Source organism: Myotis brandtii, unplaced genomic scaffold, assembly GCF_000412655.1.
Source record: "Myotis brandtii unplaced genomic scaffold, ASM41265v1 scaffold212, whole genome shotgun sequence".
NCBI lineage: Eukaryota > Metazoa > Chordata > Mammalia > Chiroptera > Vespertilionidae > Myotis > Myotis brandtii.
Window position 1 is genome coordinate 910964 of NW_005357931.1, and position 22269 is coordinate 933232.

A 22269-nucleotide genomic window follows, 5' to 3' on the forward strand; every position below is an offset into this window, starting at 1 on the left:
ACTGTGCTGACAGTTTGCCAACAGAGAGAAGGGAGCCCTATTTTATTCAGCTTGCTCTTTCATCGATATATGCACTTAATTACAATTTAGGGTTGGCACAGGGCCCTAGGCCTTGTTGGGAAAATGGCAAATCAAATAGTCAGATAGTCTGGGGTTCTGCTTGAAGAGGAAATGTAAAAAAAAAAAAAAGGAGGAAGAACAGTAATCTCATCAGCCTCATTGTCACGCTATGGGATCCTTTAAAGAGCAGCTGTGAGGTGTGGCATCCCCCTTCCCCTAGTGTGATTGAAGGTCATCTGACATACAGGATCCTGCTCTGTACTCAGCCAACTGCATGGGGCCCTAGGACCCCATTTTGCCATAGAAAGTTCTCAGAGGTTAGAAGGCTGTCCGCCCTTGTGCCTGACTTGACCTCCTCCTGCACTGGGTTCCCCTGGCTTCCCGATCCCTGGGCACAGCCTCAGCCAGAAAGTCCTGGAAGCTCCTTCCCACCCCAGTGCTGTCTGTTCTCTGGATCCCTGACCCTTGGCTGCCTCCTTGTTGCCTCACTTTGGCCCTGACACTCTGCTTGTGGGCACTTGCCCAGCACAGGGATGCTGTGGGTTCCCAAAACCCTGTGTGGGCTCCTGCTTCCCAGGCCTCATCTGGCATGGCCTTGGGTAGCTCCCCCATCTTCTGAGATGCTTCCTTCATCTCTTGGCTTCCCTGCACAGTCTGCAGGGCTCCCTTTCCTGGCCAAACGATGTGGAATTGCAGAGTGAAAAGGACCCTTAGTGTTCTCACATTCTCTCACCTCTGGCGTGCTCTCCACAGCGTCTCCGGCAGATGGCTGTCCACCCGTGTGCTTGGCACCTGATAACTGCCTACGTGTCTTTAAGGATGAGAAACTCACTTCCCAAGGGCATCCCATTGCTTGTCGGATAGCCTTGGCCACTAGAAATGTTGCTTTTTTTGAGCTAAAATATCCTTCTTTATAATTCAACCGGCTAATTTGAATTCCACCTTCTGGAATGATTCAGAATGTCTGCTACTCCTTCCACAAATGCTCTCCACCCCCAACCCCCATCCTTTCTCCTGCTTCCCGGTGCCCAGTGCCCTCTGGAGTCCTGGTGCCCCTTCTGACTGACCGCTGTTCAGTAGTGGCCTTCGGGGACACCCCTGGGGCTAAGGCCAAGGCAGAGACATTTGAGTGTTCAAGGAATGGAGCAAAGATAGAAGAAGCAGATACAGGTCTTTAAATGAGGTAATTTCTAAGTGTGCATTTGCTGGCTACTATTGGTGCCTCTAGTCTTTGCATTGGGTTTAGCCTTGACAATTTTCATTTACAGAATCCATTTTCCCCAGTGAATTTTTACACTGTGATGAAGCATGGAGAACAGATTGGAGAAGGCAGAGCAGATGCAGGGGGCCCAGTAAAAGGCATTTCAATATCCAGGAGAAATGTGCTGGGGTACCTTGGATTTGGGCTGATTCATGCATCCCAAGGCAACATGTTAGTAGATAAAAACTGAAGTCCACTCTACCTCTGATTTATGCTATGCAATCAATTTAAAAATGACCATTTGACTATTTTCCAGCTTTACTGAGCTATAACTGGCATATAACATTGTATAAGGTTAAGGTGTACAATGTGTTGATCTGATATGCTTATGTATTAGCAAGGAACGTTTGGAACCAATGTCAGGCAACTTGGTTGTTGCTCAGTTACTGACAGTGATCATGACAATTCATGCCTTGATAGAGGGAAGGGTGGATGGTGTGGTAGTTACTTTGGGGCCTCTAGTGATCATGACAATTCATGATTGGGAAGGGTGGATGGTGTGGTAGTTACTTTGGGGCCTCTGTTCTTCCCTCCTCAGGATCCTAATGTACTGAGGCTTTCTCTGACTCCTTTCTCAGGTAACAGGTATGAAATTAAGGTGTACACTGGTGATGTCATTGGTGCAGGAACAGATGCGGATGTCTTCATCAATATCTTTGGAGAATATGGAGACACAGGTAATGGGTTTGAAATTCTTTCTTTCACAAACCATGCCCAGAAACTGCTTCTTAGGTGGGCTGTTTCCTCCCCTCCTCGCAGCCCCAGTTTCTCTAGGCTCCTCTGTTGAGGATCTCTCTTCTTACGATGTGGTTTGTCATGGGCTCCTCTGGGCAATAAGGTCTTCATCTTGTAAAATTTATGTGTGTAATGTGTTTTCAGGGTAAGGTGTGCTTAGGTTTTGGCTTGATTTAAAATTGTTCTGCACCCTAGAACAGATCCAAGCTCCAATCACCATGGAACTCATTCTCACTTACCCTCTTTGTCTCCCTAAGCTGCATGTCCATCTTGAGTTATAGTCTGGAATGTGGCCTGGCCTGATTCAATGCAGTGGTTTGGGGCAGCCCAGAATGGGACCAGGGGTAGAATTAGATTTGGCCTCATAGATGGAGCAGGAACCGAGGACACAGACACAGCTACAGGTGTTAGGAGGAAATTCAGGCCAGCGGAACTGAGGCAGATGGTTCTCTCCTGCTTCTGCCAATTTAATGGAAGAACATAGGAGACAGTACAGCTACTGAGACATGTTAATTTTGGACACAATATATTGAAAAACTCAAAATGCATTGCTGAGCTTATAAGAATAAAAAAAAAGTCTCCAGGTGCCGGAAATGAAGAGGGAACGCAAAACCAAAATATTAGCTACGAATTGATGCTGTGGCTCTTGAAAAGAGGGAGCTTTCACATTCAGCAATCTACAGGGTGGATTTTATACCATTTGAGGTCATAAAATGAGCTCTTGGCCTTTCATGAGGCAAGATATGCAAAATTAGAACCACACATAAAGTCAGGAGTCTTGAAGGTTCACAGGAACATTTTCAGTGAAAAAATAGAACAGGAAAACATTTGCTCATCAGTATAGTAAACTTATCTCTGCAAGAGCTCCAGATTAAAAAGACAATTGCTGAGAAATTGTTACCTTAAGCTTGTACCACATGTGGGCTTGAGGTTTGATTTTACACTACAAGTGTGCTTTGGGGACTTCCTCTCCCCAAATACAGAAAATTGGTTCCATGCTAGTAATACCCTTGGGTACTTAGCAGAAGAATTGGGGGACTTCCTTTCCCACAAATACAGAAAATTGGTTCCGTGCTAGTAATACCCTTGGGTGCTTAGCAGAAGAATTGCGATTCCTCTAGATGAAGTACTGAAGATGCATTCAGTTTCCAAAACCACAAAACACTTATGGACACAATTCAACATGGCTAAGCACCAATAGATACAACAAACAATGAGATTAACACACTCACACACACCCTCCGCCGCCCCCCTGCTGAATTTTAGATAATAGAGTAACCTGAAAAAGGCTATAATTTAAGTATTTTAAACTATCAACATGAAATATGCAATTGAAGAAAATAACAGGTACCGTGAAAAATATAGCAAACAAAAATACAGGAAATGGCCCTGGACAGGTAGCTCAGTTGGTTAGTGTGTTGACTCAATATGCCAAGGTTGTAGGTTTGATCCCTGGTCAGGGCACATACAAGAATGAACAAATGAACACATAAATAAGTGGAACAACATTTCAAGGTTTCTCTCTCTCTAACATCAATAATTAAAATTAAAAAAAGAAATACAGGAAATAAAAATATAGTGAATAAATATAAATGCTTAATAAATGGCTTAATTCACACAATTAGAAACTATTGAATAGATAATTTGTAAACTATAAGATAAATATGAGCAAAATATTCAGATGTAGCAGAGAGAAAAGGGGTTGGAAAATATAAAAGAGAAGACATGAGGCATGAAGGAGAGAATAAGTCCTGATAGATGTTAAGCAGGAGTTCCAGAAACAGAGAATATATAATAGGTGAGAGGAAATATTTGAAGAGATAATGGTTGAAACTTCAAAATTGAGCAAAGATATGAATCTTCAAGTTAAAGTAAGAAAATGAGTCATTGAACAGGATAAATAAAAACATCCACATTTAGATACATTGTGGTGAAGCCGGAGGCAAAAAGAAAGAACTTAAAAGTAACCAGATTTGGCAGGTTACCTTCTATAAAAAATTTAAATTTATAGCAAATTCCTATTATCAACCTATAGAGGGCATAAGTTCATTGAATAATATCTTCAGTATTCTGAACAAGAATATATATCAACCTAGAATTCTGTACCCAGCTAGGTTATAATTCCAGCATAAGGGCATAATTAAGGAATTTCCATGCAAACAAAGAGAAATGGGCTTTACCACTTATAGACCTATGCTTAAACAACCCCTAAAGAATATGCTCAAAGAAAAAGGAAATTGTACCCCAAAGAAAGGGTGGGATGTAAGAAACAAAAGTGAGCCAAAAAAATGATAATTATGTGACAATCTAAGCAAGCATTGATATACAAAGCGATAACAATAATGACTATATCAGGATATGAGAAAATGTGGACCCAAAACACTAAAAAGCAATAATCTTTGAGAAGGAAAGTAGATAATGATTGTTAAAACATAATAAAGTTCTTGGTCCCAGTGCATTCTCCTATCCTAGGAGAGTAGAGATATTAAATTTAGACTTTAATGTCAAATATGCATATTAAAATTATAAAATTAATCACCAGAAATAGAAATGTATAATTTCTAAACCAATAGAGGAAGTAAAAAGAATAAAAAGTCAGTCCATCCAATAGAATGCAGGAAAGGGGAAAAGAGAAATAAAGAAAAGGCATAGTTAAAAGCAAAAAGTAAGATAAATATATAAATAATCACAATAAGTAGAAATAAATGAAACTCACCAGTTAAAGGATATATGTTCTCATATTAAATGAAAATAAATAAAACTCAGCTTAAATGATACAGAAGGGCTGAGAATAAATAAGATGGAATAAAGTATTCCAGGAACATATCAGGAACAGGAAAGAAGCTGGTATAGCTATATTAGTATCCATCAAATTAATCTTTAAGGGAAAATGCTTTGTTAAATATAGAAGTATATTAGGCAATAACAAAAAAAAAACAAAAATAAACCTGGAAGATATGATAATTCTGAACTTGTATAAACTTAGCAACTTATTCCAAAAATATGTGAAGTAAAAATTAACAAAATTCTTGGAGAAACTTGGTAAATAATCATAGTGTAAGATTTTAACACAATACTCAATAATTGATAAGTTAAATGGATAAAAATTTAGTATGGCTGCACAAGATTTTAACTACACAGTTAATACGCTTGATTTTATGAAAGTATGTAGATTCCTGCATCCAACTGGTAGAGAACACACATTTTTTCAAGCACGTAATGATAATATACTAACCTACAAAGCAAGTCTTAACAAACTCAAATAAGTCAATATCATCGAGACAACATTCTTTGATTATAAGTCAATAAAATTAGGAGAAACTCCAACCTTTCACTCCATTTAGAAACAAACTTTAATTTTCATAAAAAATAATCATCATTTACAAAATTTAGGAGAATTTACAAGTCATTTGAATCAATGAGAGAGAAAGTTTAATAAAGGTTCTGGATACCAGATTAATATACAAAAATTAATAAAAACAATAATCAAACATTTAATTTAAAACATGTGACTTCTAATAGTAATTATAAGGTACTTAAGAATAACTCTAACAAAAGAGTTTTCTGGAAATATATAAAATTTTATTTAAGGATATACAAGAATACCTAAACAAATGGAGGAATATATTATGCTCATGGATGAGAAAAAACTTAAATTTATTAAGAAGTCAAATTTTCTCATATTATTCTATAAATGCAGTGAAATTTTAATCACACTTCCAAAGGGCAACATCCTACGGCTCAAGCTGCTAATAAAATTCATGTTCATAAAGAACTATGTATTGCCAAGACAATTTTGAATGTTGAAAAGTATATTAACAATATTTACAATATGGGGATATTTACCCTGCCAGATATTAAGACATTGCAGGTCTTTAGAAACTGGAACAGTGTGATATGGATAGAGGATAAACAAAAAAAAACCCAAATGGAACAGAATAAAGAGTCCAGAAACACACTTAGAGGCAGCATTATAAATCAGTGGGAAAAGGATGAAATAGTCTATTACTGGTGTGTGAACAATTGTCTTACCATATGAGAAAAGATAAAATTAGATTTTTTTACCTTTCACCATATACAAAAATAACTTCCAGATGGGCTAAAGACTTACATGTGAAACAACAACTCTGTGAAAATTTTAGAAGAAACTTTAAGAGAGTGTCTTTTTTAAAATCTCAATTCAGAATGGAGTTTCTTCAATTATTCACTAAAAGCAAAAATAATAAAGGAAAGTATTGATAAATTCCATTAAAACAAAAGAAGTTTGCATGACAAAGGAAAGACAATAAAATATATGAATAAAAAATTACAGAAGAGCAAGATCTAAATTATATATACCAATCTCTCAAATATATATATATATACACACTTCACACACATATATATGTTCAAGTTACCTTTGTTGACTTTTAAAAAAATTTAACTTTATTTCATTTTTAAAAAAATATTTTTATTGATTTCAGGGAGGAAGGAAGAGGGAGAGAGATAGAAACATCAGTGGTGTGGTGAGAGAGAATCATTGATTGGCTGCCTCCTGCAAGGCCCTTACTGAGGATCAAGCCTGTAACCCGGGCATGTGCCCTGACTGGGAATAGAGTCAAACCAAACCATGACCTCTTGGTTCAGAGAAGGACCTTAACCACTGAGCAACACCCACGAGGCTTAACTTTATATTTTTATAGCAGTTTTAGGTTCATAGCAAAATTGAGTGGAAGTACAGAAAATGCCCACATACCACCTGTCACCCGCTACAAAACCTCCTCCCCTCGTTGACCTTGGAGACCATCCTTCAGTGGGTAGACCATTAGGTATTGGAGTTGGTTCCCTCTCCTCCTCTGGTCTTCGCTGTAATTTTCTTGCATGTCGTGTGCGCAGGGGAACGGAGGCTGGAGAGTGAAAAGAACAACTTTGAAAAGGGAGCTGAAGACAAGTTCACACTGGATGCCCCTGATCTGGGGCAGCTGATGAAGATCACTGTTGGCCACAACAACAAGGGAGCGTCTGCAGGTTGGTTCCTGTCCAAGGTGGGTTCAGCGCCTGTCTCTGGTCCTTGTGCCCTGGGAGGAGGATTCTGGCTCTTCAGGGTGTTACATTTCAGCCCTAACTTTCCTCTCATGATCTATCTGCCTCTACTCTTCTGCCTGAGCCCGCTGGCCAACCATGCTGCCCTCCTCGTACCTCCAAGACTTTGCCCATGTTATCACTTTCCTAGAGAGCCCGGTTTACCCTTCAGGGCTCTGCCAGGAAGCTTCCCCTAACTCTGGCCCACCAGAATCTCTCCCTCCCATGAATGTTGATAACCCTGCCTACTCAGAGCATTCATTTGACCCTAATCTTGTGACTTATTTTGGGCTCGTTTTGCTTTATACCTCAAATATCTGACTCTCAGGTCCTTCGTAGTTTCACTTACCCAGGACAAAGTTACAAATCAAGAAGATGACAACAAGGCTTCTGAGAAGCTAAAACATATCTGGTCCAAAGTTTGTAAGGAAAGCTCATGCCTTGCTCTACCTTCATTTTGATGGCAAGACTCCCTCGGACTCTCATCCCAGCCTAATGCTTACTTACAACCCTTTCTAACAAAATTGCTGCATGCATTTAAACCTATAGCCAAAAATTAGAGGCAGAAAGAGGCACTATAATAGGAAGGACTGTTCAGAATTGTAATGGGAGTCATAGAAGATAGAAACAGCCAAAAGAATATTAGCAATTGATGGAAGTTGGAGGTTATTTAGAAAATGGGCTACCAGCCCTTTGCATATAGTTCTCTTAGTCACGAGGCATCAATATATTTCAGCTCATCACAGATGATAGGGAAAGGTTAATGTATAACATAGTTTTGAAAAAGGTCTTATTTCTTGAAACAGAAAACCCGCAGATTTATAACAATTTGACTATAGAAAATGAAGCTGTCTGATAGTGAGATTTTGTTGTTACTTCATTTGTCTTCTTTTATCAGTTAGGAAGGTATTTGGCTGTGAGTATCAGAAAATTGAAGTGCCGAGTTAAACAATTAGGGGCTTCTTTTTCTCATCTCACAGGAAACCAGATGTGGCCAGCTCAGGGCCGGTGCAGCTGCTTTCTTTCTGAGACACCGGCTGTCTTGCTGCATCACCATTCTCAGCGCTGTGGCTCTCATCCTCCAATGTGGTGCCTCATGTCACATGATGGCTGCAGAACCTCTAGCCGTCTTATCTGTGTTCCAGGCAGGAAGAGAAGGGGAGACGAAAGGGGAAAAAGACTTTTTTTTTCTTTCTGGCAAGCCTTTCCTTATTGTGAGAGAAGTAACACTCGCCTTAGAACTTCTGCCTGCATTTTATTGGCCAGAAATATGAAATGGCTGCATGGAAACTGGGACATCAAGGGCCTAGCTTTCCAGTCTTCATAGTAGAAATAGGCTACGAAGAAGGTTATTGGCATGGGTGGTGAGTGAACATCCTGTAGCAGTGATGGCGAACCTATGACACGCGTGTCAGAGGTGACACGCGAACTCATTTTTTTGGTTGATTTTTCTTTGTTAAATGGCATTTAAATATATAAAATAAATATCAAAAATATAAGTCCTTGTTTTACTATGGTTGCAAATATCAAAAAATTTCTGTATGTGACACGGCACCAGAGTTAAGTTGGAGTTTTTCAAAATGCTGACACGCCGAGCTCAGAAGGTTCGCCATCACTGCCCTAGAGTGTCTGCTACACTTCTCTCAATAACTAGCCCTCGGTACGGGGCAGGGTGCTGAATTAGTGAAGCAAAGAATGGCCAAGTTTCCTTTGGAAAAGAGAGGGCTTGTCTGGCCCTTAGAGCAGCCATCCTGGTGCTGTACAGGGTGCCAGGAGGCCAAATGCTGGTTGGATGAGAGAAGAAATGGGGCCGGAGTCTAGACCCCAAACAGCCAATGCACAGACGGAGGTGTGTCTTCAGGGAGGTTTTTGTTCCGCTGGGCAGAGGTGGGAGAGGAGGCAGGTGTGTTTTGTGACCTCAGTCAGGATGGGGCTCAGAGCAGTACCTGGAAGCCCAGTTCCTTCATCCTCCGGAGGGTTAGTGAAAGGAGCAGCAAAGTGCACCTGAAGTCCAGGTGTGACCTTGACACCGTTGTTGCAGCTGCACTTCATGAGGTTGGGTTCCGTCATGGTCGCATGGGCCACTCACCAGTGAGCTCACGAAGCTTCATGAAGGAGGCAGGTTCACACCGCAGAGCAGGGCCACTCATTATCTTCATGCTCCAGGCAAGGGCAGCTTGGCAAAGTGTGAGGACAGTTTTGTCCTCTGAAATGTCATAAATCTTGTTCCATTGCCTTCTGACATCTGACATTGAGGCCAAGCAGACGTTTGTTTCTTTTTGGAAAAGCTGTTGTGTGGGGTTCTCCACCTCCTACCCCCAAGCCAGGAGGCTTGCAGAATTGTCTCTTCATATTTATCATTCTAAAGTCCTGCCAGAAAACATCTAGGAGCAGGGCCTATGTTGGTTCATTATCTTCCCCCCACAAAGAGTTCTGCTCTTCTTCTCATTCTTTAGAATGATGTTTTCTTCCTCCCTCTCTTTTTCCTTCCTTTCCCCTTTATTATTGTTTGCTGTTCAGACACTGTTTTATTTTTAATTTATCTTTATTGTTGAAAGTATTACAGGTGTCCTCCCTTATTCCCCCCATTGACCCCCTTCACTCCACTCCCACTGCCCCCCTAGGCCTTCACCGCACTATTGTCTGTGTCCATGGGTTATACATATTTGCATGTAAATTCTTAAACCCAAAGGCCAAGCAGGCTACTGTCAGTGTGAGATTGGTTATTCAATTTGGGGCTATATTATCTACACGGGTGAGTTCAGGGCCTGGTAGGCAGGGCCCCACCCATCCCCCCAAAGCCAAGGGTGGTTGCTTCTCTCAAAGGTTCACTGGCTTTTCTGAAAATATCCTAACAGCCTGTATTCCTTTATCTTAAGCAACCAAAATGCTCCCCGGGGATAAGACACACAAACAATTCAAGCATTTTGTAGGTCAGGGTGCCTGGATTTACTAGACATTTTCCTGAGGAATAAAGTGTAATGAGAAAGGAGGAATGAGGGTTGGAGGTCCCAGGCAAGGTGGGTGCAAGCTGAAAACCCGGGGCTGGGGGAGAGTCGGGGCCACCTCTGGCCACTTTCCCATGTGCCAGGGATAGCGGCCTTATGCTCCTGCCTCGCCCATCTGGTCTCCAGGCTGCCCCTCCCCTCGTTCACTCTGATTGATCCGCTTGCCCTCAGCTCCCCAGAGACACAAATTAAAGGGGCTGTTAGATTGACTGCATCATCAGGTTTGACACGAGTACAGACAGCACTCCCATTCCAGAGGTTGCCGGCTGAACTTCACATGACAACCACTCCTGTGGCCTTTGTGTTTAAGGCTTTGGTGGGATAAATCCAAAAGCCAGTATCATTATTCCCTTCATAGGTCATCTCCCTCTTTTTCTGTCTAGTTAATCGCGTGTGTGTGTTGCTCAGCCTGAGCTGATGGGCTGATGGGCCTTGGTGTGACTGACACATCCCTTCCCTCGCTCTTGCCCCTTCCCGGGCTGACATCCTCCCTTCCCCAGGCTTTGCGCGTGGCTTTGGTCCCCACATCTGGTTAGCCCCATAACTGTGATTGACTCAAATGGTCAGTTCAGTTCAACAACCACTTCAAAAGATCAGCAGTCACAAGATGGAACATTATTCGGCCAGTGGGCCTGTCCTTGGTCCATCTGCTTCAATAAGGAGATTTGCTCAGGGCCCCACAGCTGTTCAGTGGCAGGACTGGTACTACCCCAGGTTCTCTGGACTCCCAGTCTGTTCTGCCCATTGCACCATGTGTTAGAAACTCCAGAATTGAGCAGATGGCCTGCTGCATGCTGTGGGGAATATCAGTGCAACCAGCACCACTGTCTCTGATAGAAAGAGCGACAGAAGCTCGGGGAGTGGATTGCAGGGGCCTTGAGAAGCCCAATGTGCCCTCATGTCACCAATTAATACTCGACATTCAACAAACATTAACTGAGTGACTGTTGCATCGTAGGCCCCACGCTACCAACTGTGGCTGTTATGATAAACATGGTCCTGCTTCTAAAAGAGATAGGACAAGTCCTTAAATCATTGCTTACTCACTGTAAGGCAGGTTGCTTACGGTACCTTATATTCCAAAATTTGATGCAAAGTCCAGCTTTCAGTGAACAAGCATTCTGTCCTAGGGGGTCCCATGAGTGCTGATCAGACCGTTTCCCAGTTTGAAGATGAGGATACAGAACTCCCGGCTTTAAGGCAAAGCAGGATGAGATAAGAGTCTTGAGTACAAACAGGTGTTATGGGGGTGTGCTGTGTCTGACCAGGGATCTGAGAGGCGTCGGGGGGGGGGGGGGGGGGGGGGGGGGGGGGGGGGTGAGTAGGGAGAGAAGAAAGGTAAAAGAGAACCTGGAGTGCTGGGCACAGGGCTCAGAGAACTGAGAAGTGGTCTTAGGGAGGTGGGCGAGGGTAGGTCTTCATTGAATGAGGTGGCCTGAGGTGGTAATGAGGGAGCGTGTGGGGGGGTGGTTTAGAGGAGAGGAAGACAGTGTAGAGAGGAAGGAGCGAGAGTGATAAGGATGTCACCAAAAGCTGTCACTTACAGTTACTGGTATTTATGGTAAGTTACATATATGTGACAGTGTTTCAGTGTGATGGGTCAACTTCAGAGCATGTGGGGAAGGGCAGCCTTGTGACAGGGAGGAGAAGATCCCACCTTTCTTTGCTGGCCTCAGTTTCCCCCATAGAACATCCCCTCGCTCTTCCAGGAACCCAGGTCTGTCTGCTAACTCGTGGATGCTGAGCTTTATTTCAAAGTGGGTTTACCAGCTCCAGACCTCCCTTCCTTTTTCTCCTGTGTAAAAACTCACCTGTCCTTTGCCTCCTGGTCTTAGGGCTCTAAAAGGTAACCACAATTGGAATGTGGTGATGGCTGCTTACTGGAGATGGTGTCTGTGCTTTTAAAGAAGGAGTGAAAACTCCTCGAAAACAGAGACTTGTTTTTGTTCTTTTCCTGCCCCTGTGGCTGGTGCTTCGGCACAGGGCATGGAGGCAGGAGACCCTTGAGCCACCCAGTTGCTAAGCACAGAATGGGCTTCTGCCCCAATCAGCTTATTTATGTAAAATTGGTGAAAGTTACTCCAATATTGAGGAGAGAGCGCTGCTATGAATCATAGTTGACATTCCACATCAATTGAAAACGTATTCACTCCAAGACCAACTCCATGTATTGGAGACACATCAGGGAGGACACAGAGGCCCCGAGGCCCCGGATCTGTTTGGACGTATCTGTGAACCATCTGGAAAGAAGTAACGAAGAAGTGACCCCCACTTAGCAGCTCCATCTTTTGTTCCTCTTGTTCGGGGGTCGGTTGTCCTTCTTGGCTTTGTTAACCCAGTGGTCTTGCCTTGTGACTTTGCTGTGTCCTTGTTGCTGTACGCATGACTCCTGGTCTCTGTTGCCTCGTGGAAGGCCAGCATCATCTTCCTCGTGGGCTGGTCTGCAGTCTGCACGTGGAGAATATTCCTCCACAGGGGAAATAGCTCTTGTTTTTTTTTTTTTATTTTATTTTTTTATTAGATCATTGCTTCTGCTTCTGTCTGTCTGTCTGGTTCACACACAGACACTCTCTCTTTTCAGGTGTGCACTTCTATTGTTCATGGTGAAGGGTGCTTCTGTCTCTCCCGCCTTATTTTGCAATGATCTCTGCCATAACAGCAGAATCCATGGAACAGTGGTCTGGAGGGAATACCACCATTTCATTCTGTTAGCAAACGCATGTCCGGAATTCTTAAAAGGAACTCCGTGAAAATCCAGAGGTGCCTGGGCAACTTGTGAGAAAGCTGCTTACGCCTCTCTTGGAGGGGGGCCTTGGTAATGGCACTTTAAACAGCGGGGGCCAGAGCTCAGCCAGGACCCATATCAGCAGAGGCCAGAATGCCCTTGGGAGAACCCTCTGCGCCCTGTACAGTCTCTATACCTGAGTGCCTGTGTCAGTTCCCTCCTCGTCTCACTTCTCTGCTCCTTCTCACCTTACCCATCACCATTTGCTGCTAGATATGTTCCAAAATTTTCCATCCCCCAGGTGCCAGCTTCCTCCAGCCTCAGCTTGCAGATTTTGGGACCAATAGACATCATAAATAATTGTCCCCATATTTCAGTATGAATCTGGAAAATTTCTAAACTATTCATGGACTGCTATACTTGCTACACCAGTATTTAAGCTGCTATGTTCTCTTTTGGCCTTTCTTTTTCTTTTCTTCTTTTTTTGGTACTTTGGTTGTTATTTGAATATTCATTCAAATGTCACTTTCCTTTGGGTTCAGCTATGCAAGCTAGTTTTGTCCCATAGAGGTATTCAGTGGTGCACATTTTATTTCTCAGATTAGCTAAACTTCTCAAGTCAGGAATTTCCTTCAGAAACCAGGCCAGTTGAGGCCCTTGATTGATGACATCGCTGTGAACTGTGAGGGTGTTTCCCTGGCCCTTCAAACCTTGGCTGGCACTGGTCTGTGAACATTCGAAGGCAGAGACAGTGCATCTGTATATCTAGGTTTATTAGTAGACTTGACACCTTATCTGATAAATTAAGTCCTGTCTTTCTTTACCTTGCTTTCCCAACTCTGTGAGAGTCAGTTTGGAGGTTAGGAAGCAGGCCAAAACCTGGATCAGACCCTTGTCAGTGACTCCCCCATCTACCCCAACCCTGGGAGACTAAAGCCACAAAAATGTGCAAATTGATGAGTTGGGAGAACCTCTCTGGGCAGTGCCACCGCCACTCAGCTTTAAAAGTACAGACCTTCAATCAAATCAGCAGGCTCTGGGGATGACTCACACCAACCAAACTCACAAGGGACTAATTATAAACTGAGGCCTGAAAGCTGGCTTGTCTGGGGAGAGAAGCCTGGTGGGATGGCTGGTTCCAGTCACTGACTCAGGCCCCGGTTCCTGTCTGGTGGGTGGAGTCCTCAGGAGGCCCGCGCTTAGACTCAAAGGTTCTTTGATGGACACCAGATTAACGCAAGGTGAGATGCCTCAGGCAGCCCCATGTGTGCCCTGTTTCCGCCCTGCAGACACTTGGATCTTAGGAAGTGAGTTTTTATTGAAAATCAGAGCCCCCCCTCTCTCGGGCAGTCTTGGGAATACCCGGGCAGACATTGTTACTTCCCAGGCCTGTCTGTCGCCAGATCTTCTGCCTGCACAGTGCAAGGACTGGAGGACACATTCCAGTTATTGACGATTCCACTTATGTTAGAGGGAGTTTTCAGCTGGGTCTTCTCGGGACCTTTGGGAAGGGGCCCTGAGCTCCTGGGTAATCTCTAGAAGACACCTTATCTCACCTCGACAACCCAGCTCATAGGTGAGACCCCACAGGAAGCCTCATCAGTGGCCAATTCCACCAGCCTCACTGTCCATGGCTGGCATTTTCTAACCTGATCACCAGATCCTGGGCTTCTGGGTGCCTGATTTGAGGCTTGCCGTTCCCTCTGCATAGACTCTGCTTCTCACCAAGGTTAGAACCCCAACCTTCCTCAGATAAGGAAGGTAATGACCTTCCTGTCTGCAATTCCAGGCTTCCAGCTCTCACACCCATCTCACAGGGCACATCCTGCCAAGTGTCTTGCATTCAATTTCAAAAAATGATCTGCAGCAGAGGAGGGAACAGTGGCTCAGTAATTCAAGTAGGGGCACTTGCCAGGCATCCCTATGTGACTCTCAATGTTTTGCAAGGCTTTCCAGGCCACAGCTGTGTCCTTGTGGTGAGTTTTCCGTGGGCCACTAGGAAGATGGTAGTGTATTCTTAGAGGACACTCAAGGAATGGGGGGTTTGGATTGGATCGCCAGGTGCATCCTCAATGACACTTAACATTCCTTCCCTCTCTTCTTAGATCCTCATTGAAGATATTGCGAACAAAAGAAAATATGACTTTCCTCTTAACCGCTGGCTGGCCTTGGATGAAGACGATGGCAAAATCCAAAGGGATATCTTCGTGGGTGGAGCTGAGACCACAGGTAGAAACAAAGAAAAAGGAGACTCCATTGGCTAATAGTTTGCTTTCTACCTGAGGCTCAGTGTTCTCATCTGTGGGCCTGGAGGACTGCAATCAAGTGGGAGCCAACTGGGTCTTCCAAGAACATTCTTCCTGCTCTTGAAAATGTTCTGTTTCTCTGAGCTGCAGTCTGGGGCTCTGCTGATGCCAGAGGTGATGGAGAGATGCCCCTGAGCAGGCACCGACTGCCCAGGGCAAAAGAAGTCATCCATGGGATGAAGCCAGAACTCCTGATACATGTGGGCATTTATAAGGACATTGTTTTAACTCCTCCTAATATTGAGTGCTTACTATATGCCAACCCTCTGCTAGGCACCTGACCCATTTCATCTCCTTTAATCCTCACAATGACCCTGTGATATAGGAACTGTTATTGTTCCCATTTCACAGATGAGGAAATGGAGTCACATAGAAGTTAAAAGACCTGCTCAAGGTCTCAAGCTGGTAACTGACCAATCCAGAATTAGGTCTACCTCCTAAATCTCTACGCTGTTTGAATTCCATGGAAAACCTGAAACTCCAAGCGTGAAAGTCTGTGGAAGTTCCAGAAAATCTATGTTCATGAATGCACACGTGAGAATGCACTCTGTTGCAGAGCCTCCCATGGCTCCCACTGCATAGAGGATAAGTCCAGGTTCTGGGGTGTGGTATTCAAATTGCTCCTTGAACTGGCTCCAGTTCACCATATTAGCAGGATCTTTCAACAGCTTCTCCCACCACTTCCACACACCCTCCATCTCCTCTACCTCCTTTGCATACCTCTCACTCTTTCCTGTACCTGCACCCCTCCTCATTCCCCCCACCTCCCCCACAGCTTCTCTCTGCCCTCCCTTATCCTTCCTCTCTCTTTACCTCATGCCTTTTTTCTCAGCCTGTAATGCCATTTCTCTATTTTGTGTTTCCCAAGTTCCTGCTTCCAGTCACTTCCCTGAACCCTCCCCACCTCCTCTACACAGGACAATTCCTCCCGTCTTTGTTCAGGGCACCATGAGCTCCTCTGCTCCAGCGCTGTGGCACCTTGGCCTGGCCTGACCTTTGTTGCACAAGTCATTTGTAACTCGAATCCACAAATTATTTACCTAAAAACATACATTAGAACGGATTTAACATAATCCTTGTAACCATGATGCCATTACTTGCCTCCAGTAGTAGAGGAAAGGGAGAAATGGCAGTCAGAGGCTGGGCACTGCTGGCGACCCAGGCCGAGGAAGTATGTCTCGTGTGAGAACAGCATCTGTGTGTGTATTTTGGATAATAAAGCTGGAGACCCATTCTTTTAGGGCAGTGGCCACTCTTTTTCATCCTCATATTCTCCCAGTACCTGGCATATAATAAGCACTCAATAAATGTCTGTTGAGCAAAAGAAGGTGTAAATGTATGAATGAATAATGCATCTATGTAGTTGCACGTGCTAGCTCCCAAATAAGTTTGGGATTTTTATTTCTCTGGGGCCAAGGGGTGAAGGTGGGGGTAAGGTGCAGCCAGGGTAGGTAAGGGAATTAACAAGGACTAATGTGCCATTGCCTTAGACTCTGGGACAGAATGAATGAAGGAGACCAGACCTGTCCAGTTGTCGGTCTTTGGTGTTTTCTCTTACTCTGCCCCATCTTAGAGTTTAATCTTCCCTTGCTGGCTCTCCCCCAGAGCTCCAAGTCCTCAGACTGCCTCCCGACTGACCAGAACCCCACAATGTTCTCTTCCTGCCTCAGTCTCCCCTCATCCCACCACGTCAACAAGTGCCCTCTATTAAAAAATTATATTTTTAAGTGATGAGCAAGAGAGCAAACTAAATGAGTCAGATAGCCCTGAACATAAATCTCTATTAATGGATTTGACTATTACAATTAAATTAGACATAGCAAAACTCATCCGGCAGCTATTAAGAATCTGCACATGATAATTAGCATTAATAATAAGTACTATTCTTAGCTATCCCAAGTTCCTCCTTCTCTTTTAGTTTCCTGTGATTAGGGCTGGCAGCTTCCTGTCATAATACCTGCCGTTTATTCCTAGACACAGATACACTAACACACAAACTCTGAAAGAGATGATGTGAGGTTGAGAGCGGCACTGGGTGTCATCTGGGGAATGGACCAGGGGATTAAGGATGTATGGAAGAGGGAGACCTCGGAGATGGTGGCCAGGGAGGGGGAAGGTGGGCACGATATGGTAACCAGCAGGCACTGAAACCTCTTCTTTCCCCTCTTGTTTCCACACCAGCTATCTCATACATTGTCACCATCTTCACTGGGGAATTACCGGGGGCTGGGACCAAATCCAAAATCTATTTGGTCATGTATGGGGCCAAAGGGAATAAGAACAGTGGAAAAATCTTCCTGGAGGGTGGTGTGTTTGACCGTGCCCGCACAGACATCTTCCACATCGAGCTGGCCGTCCTCCTCAGCCCCCTTAGCCGGGTCTCCATTGGACACGGCAATGTTGGCGCCAACAGAGGCTGGTACTGTGAGAAGGTAAGGGATGCTCCCTCTCTTCTTTAACTTTTAAATGTGAACTAACTCTAACCTGCTTCCTACTTCCTTTGGGTCAGTAACAGAGCACGTGGGCAATGCCTTTCACTGGGCATTTTGGATGGTAACGTGCTCATTTACCTTGTCTTGAGGATGGTCAGGAATGGGGCTGTTTTGTTCATGCATCCAAGGGCCAGACACAGGGTAGGGGATCCAGATGTGCTCAGTCGGTGGTTGTAGACTATCCCGATTCCTGGTGTGGCATTTTGCTTCAGTTTATAAATCTCTCAACACGTATTTTTAAATATACGTTTGTATTGTGGATACTTATGCTTTAAAGAATATATATAACAAACGTGAGATAAAACCAAAATCAATTTTGTCTACCACCCAACTTCAGAAATAGAAAAGTCTCAATGCTCTTGAAACTCCTCTGTGTCCTTCCCCAGTCATATAATTCTCTCTCTCCCCCTAAAAAGCATATAGTATTATGAGTTTTGTCTCAGTGTATGTTGATAGAACATTTTTGGAGTGTTCCAGGAACTTTCCTTTGAACATCTATAGTGTGAGTGGCCTGGGCTACATAGACTTCCATGTTCTAAAACCATGACTTTGGAATGCAGGTTCAGATGGAGAGGGTGTAGGAGAGAAGGTTGAATGAAGTTCAAGTCCAGAAAAGGGCAGTTAGTTTTTGTATTAAATTCCAGATATTAATTACCTTTCATGTGATTGATCTTTTTTTACAAGACAAATATAGGGAATTAATTTAGTATCAAAGTTACTTTGGTTCAGATTGAGATTTTACAATGTGCTTAAGGAAATACAGTATTTAAAGAGGTTATTGAGTATAGAGGAAAAGGTTTGAGATTTGGGCTGGTAAATTGGAGAATGGATGATACCTATTTGAGAAGACTTCTTGGAAGAGGTATTTTTTTTTAATCTAAAATGAGACAAGCAATGGGAAGAAAGTGCATTCCTCGAAGGTCCTAATGTAGATGACCCTAAACATGGGGCTGAGGAGGCTGCTGAGCGTTGCAAGCCGGTTCCAATGTGTGGTCTGCTCCCGCAGGTGGTGATCCTGTGCCCCTTCACCGGCATCCAGCAGACCTTCCCTTGCAGCAACTGGCTGGATGAGAAGAAGATGGATGGGCTGATCGAGAGGCAGCTCTACGAGATGGTGTCTCTCAGGAAGAGGAGGATGAAAAGTAGGTGGAAGGGCCCAGAGCCTGGCGGCCCCCCAGGCAGGGGCAGGAAAGGCCAGGGTGTCAGACTACTGGGCAAGAGCTTCAAGGGGGTCCACTCTGCTTCTCAGTTCTCCTCTGGAAAGGAAGAGAAGGGTCCACCAGAGAGCTTAGGTCTCCAGGGTCTAGGCCACACACCTGCCACCAAGGCTGGTACTCTGGTGTCCCCAAGTTGAATAAGCTGCCATGATGGGCTAGATCAGTGGTTCTCAACCTTCCTAATGCCGCGACCCTTTAATACAGTTCCTCATGATGTGGTGACCCCCAATTTCATTGTTACAAATTGAACATAATTAAAGCATAGTGATTAATCACAAAAACAATATGTAATTATATATGTGTTTTCCAATGGTCTTAGGTGACCCCTGTGAAAGGGTCGTTCGACCCCCAAAGGGGTTGCGACCCACAGGTTGAGAACCACTGGGCTAGATAAATGGCTCAACACTGTGCATTCTAAATGCACTGGACATAGGTAGGTGGAGTAGACCCTTCTCCCTGTGTAAAACACTTCCTCCATTATGCTATGCTTCCTCCATTAAAGGAACATAAGTCTCCCTCTTTCAAATAGCAAGGAATCCCCGGCTGCCTAAAATTGGCACTTGTTACAATGGGCTTTGTGAGAGTGGGGCACACCTATGCATAACCTGTGCTTCAGTCCCGATCACCTTTGATTTGCTCCTCTTCCCCACCAGTACCAGGGAAATCTCTTTGCTTATTAAAGTTTTTGGTGCAACTTGACCTGTCTCTGCAGAATTTGCTTGGTCCCTGTGGGTCTGGACGACTGACTTAAAGAAAGCTGGTACCAACTCTCCCATCTACATCCAGCTTTATGGGAAGAAGGGGCGGACGGATGCGCTTCTCCTGAACCCCAACAACAAGTGGTTAAGACCGGGCATAATTGAGAAGTTTAGGGTAGGAGAGAAGTGTGACAGGGTGGGAGGGAGGAAGGAGGAAGGAGTGTAAGAGGCATTTGTCATGGGATTCTGGTTTTCTGAGCCAGGGTTGGGTGAAGTGTGAGGACACAAACGTGCAATGGAGACTTGAGGTCCCCATGAGGAGTGCCACATTTGATCTATGGATAATGCATTACATGGAGGCCGGGTTAGCTCTGGCCCTTCATCTGAATCACAGTCCAGAACCAAGCCTGGGGGAAGAGGCAAGTGTGGAAGGATTGTGAACATCCGGGAGCCCAGAGATCCTGAAGCCAGTTAGTGTCAAACCACCCGATCTGGACTGAATTAGAGAGTGAGGAGCAAATTTAAGGGAGCGACAATTTTAGAACATTTTCAAAGAAATACACCTTTAAATTTCCCGTATAGATACATATATAACTAGAGCAAGGCTTGTTTTGCCAGCAGAAGTGCAGCTCTGACCTTTAGGTAAGAATACTTTGCAACGTGCTGCTCTCTTCTCAGAGCACCCCACCGGTGCTGCTATTATACCGCTCAGTTCATTGCTCTTTCTGTGTTTGTCTTCCTGGCTAGACTGCAAGCCCCTAGGGGAAGGGCACGGCTGCTGTATTGATCTTTTTGTCTGTTTCAATGCCCAGCAGAGCTCGGGGGCTGTGGGCTTGTACTAATTTGCAGGGCTGCCATCTGGATTTTGTTCCTGGAAGTTCACTGCTTAGAAGATTTTCTTTAGTCTGGATCCTACTGTGGGTCAGTTATTTTTGTTCAATTTCACGAGCTCAGACCGAAGCCTAGCTGTCCGTGGCTATCTCACCCTCTGGTTACAAGGGCATGAGAGGACACAGTATATGAGAGTGGACTGAAGCAAACCCATCCTTGTTGCTAAAGAAACAGCCCAAAGCAGGTTCCCTCCTGGCAGGAGGTCAGCTATGAGGATAAACACATTTCACTTGGTTGTCCCCACTCAAACCTTGTTATTTCTCACTGTAGTTTGAGCTCCCGGATCTCGGCAGGTTTTACAAGGTTCGGGCATGGCATGATAGCATGACTCCTGGCTCTGGGTGGCATTTAGAAAAGGTAAGATGCACCATCTCGGGGGTTGGGAGGGGGTTGGGAGAGGAGCGAGAATGGTCCCTTTCTGATGAGCCTGTCACCTCAATTTGCTTTGTATATGTTTGGAGTGAGGGTGGAAAAGGGTTACAGTAAGACACGAATTTGGACACAGCACACAGGGACTTTCTGATGGGGCGGGGACTTACAAAGTAGACTAAGAAAATGCTCAGGTGTGCAGTCTTACCTGGCATTCTGCCCCAGCACCTGGCTGCTGGGCAAATGTAGGTCTCAGGGACCTGAAGGATACGTATTAAACTGGCACTCTACCTTCCACAAGAGTCATCTCTAGGTAATGGCCTTGGCCTCCTTGAGATCAGATAGCAGCTTGAGGACCACAGGGCATGGGTGAATATCTTTGGCACACACACTTACTCACCCCAGGACTTCATTCCAGATGACCTTGATGAACACTCTGACCAAGGACAAATATAACTTCAACTGCAATCGCTGGCTGGATGCCTTTGAGGATGACAATGAGACCGTGAGGGAGATGACTGCAGAGGGCCCAACAGTGCGGAGGATAATGGGCAGTAAGTGCTCACCAGTTGTCCATCTGGGGGAGGCAGTGGAGCCTCTACTTGGTGTGCCAATGAGGGTCTGGCCAATGAGCTGGTAGTCTTGTCCACTGCGCATCATCAGGCTCCCTGTGAATGCCAGGGAGGATTTAGAGGTCCAGCCTCAAGACCATCTTGAAGGAGCCATCTCTAAGGCCTGGTGCCAGAGCTCTGTGGTGATGGGTATGGGGGATGGAGGGGAGATTCATGGGCCTTTAGGTTGGTTATGAGGGGATGAGAAGAATATGCACTGGACAATATTTCTCTAGGGCTGCCCTGAAATGAAAGGAAACATCCTTTTCAAATTATGTACAAGATGCTCCCCAAAATGGAAGGCTGGATCTGGTAGCCATGCTTGGCTGCTCCTGATAGGTCCTCTATTTAAAGCTAATAGGACCGGGACAAAGCTTTTAATATGGAGTCCAGTATCCACATTCAAAGGGGTAAAGGGAGATCATTTTGCCTCTAGGTTATAGTAGCAGCGTGTTGGCAAATACACAGCACATGTTCTGTCCTTTTCCTTGGCAGACATTACTGAGCGATCACAGCATTCTCTGCCATTGAGTATGAAATGAGCTTCATAGCCCTCAAATAGCATCCAAGCAGACATTGATCAGAATTGGCACTTAATATAATTAACTTATTTGTTATACTCATGGTAGTCCGTAATTTGTTAGTAGTAAAGTAGTATTGCAAAATTATAGAGTTAAGAATATATAGACAATGATGTCACTCATAGTTCTAGTAGCCCTTATACATATTTCCGTAGTGTGACTTTTCAGGCATTTGCACATCAGTGGAAGCTCAGTATATATTTATTGAAATTATTTGAACAGAGTTAAATACTCAAAAACATAGAAACCCCAAG

The 22269-nt window shown here is 44.4% G+C and overlaps 1 protein-coding gene across 1 annotated transcript in view; it reads left to right on the top strand.

Annotated features, from left to right (window-relative positions):
- LOXHD1 (lipoxygenase homology domains 1) overlaps positions 1-22269 on the top strand; it is a 103455-nt gene that overhangs the window by 19932 nt on the left and 61254 nt on the right. Inside the window, exons 5-12 of the mRNA XM_005865741.2 lie at positions 1900-1998; positions 6932-7080; positions 14956-15079; positions 17338-17588; positions 18655-18790; positions 19578-19738; positions 20725-20811; positions 21242-21377. Of these exons, the coding sequence (XP_005865803.2) occupies positions 1900-1998; positions 6932-7080; positions 14956-15079; positions 17338-17588; positions 18655-18790; positions 19578-19738; positions 20725-20811; positions 21242-21377 (1143 nt within the window). The remainder of the gene's footprint in view (positions 1-1899; positions 1999-6931; positions 7081-14955; positions 15080-17337; positions 17589-18654; positions 18791-19577; positions 19739-20724; positions 20812-21241; positions 21378-22269) is intronic.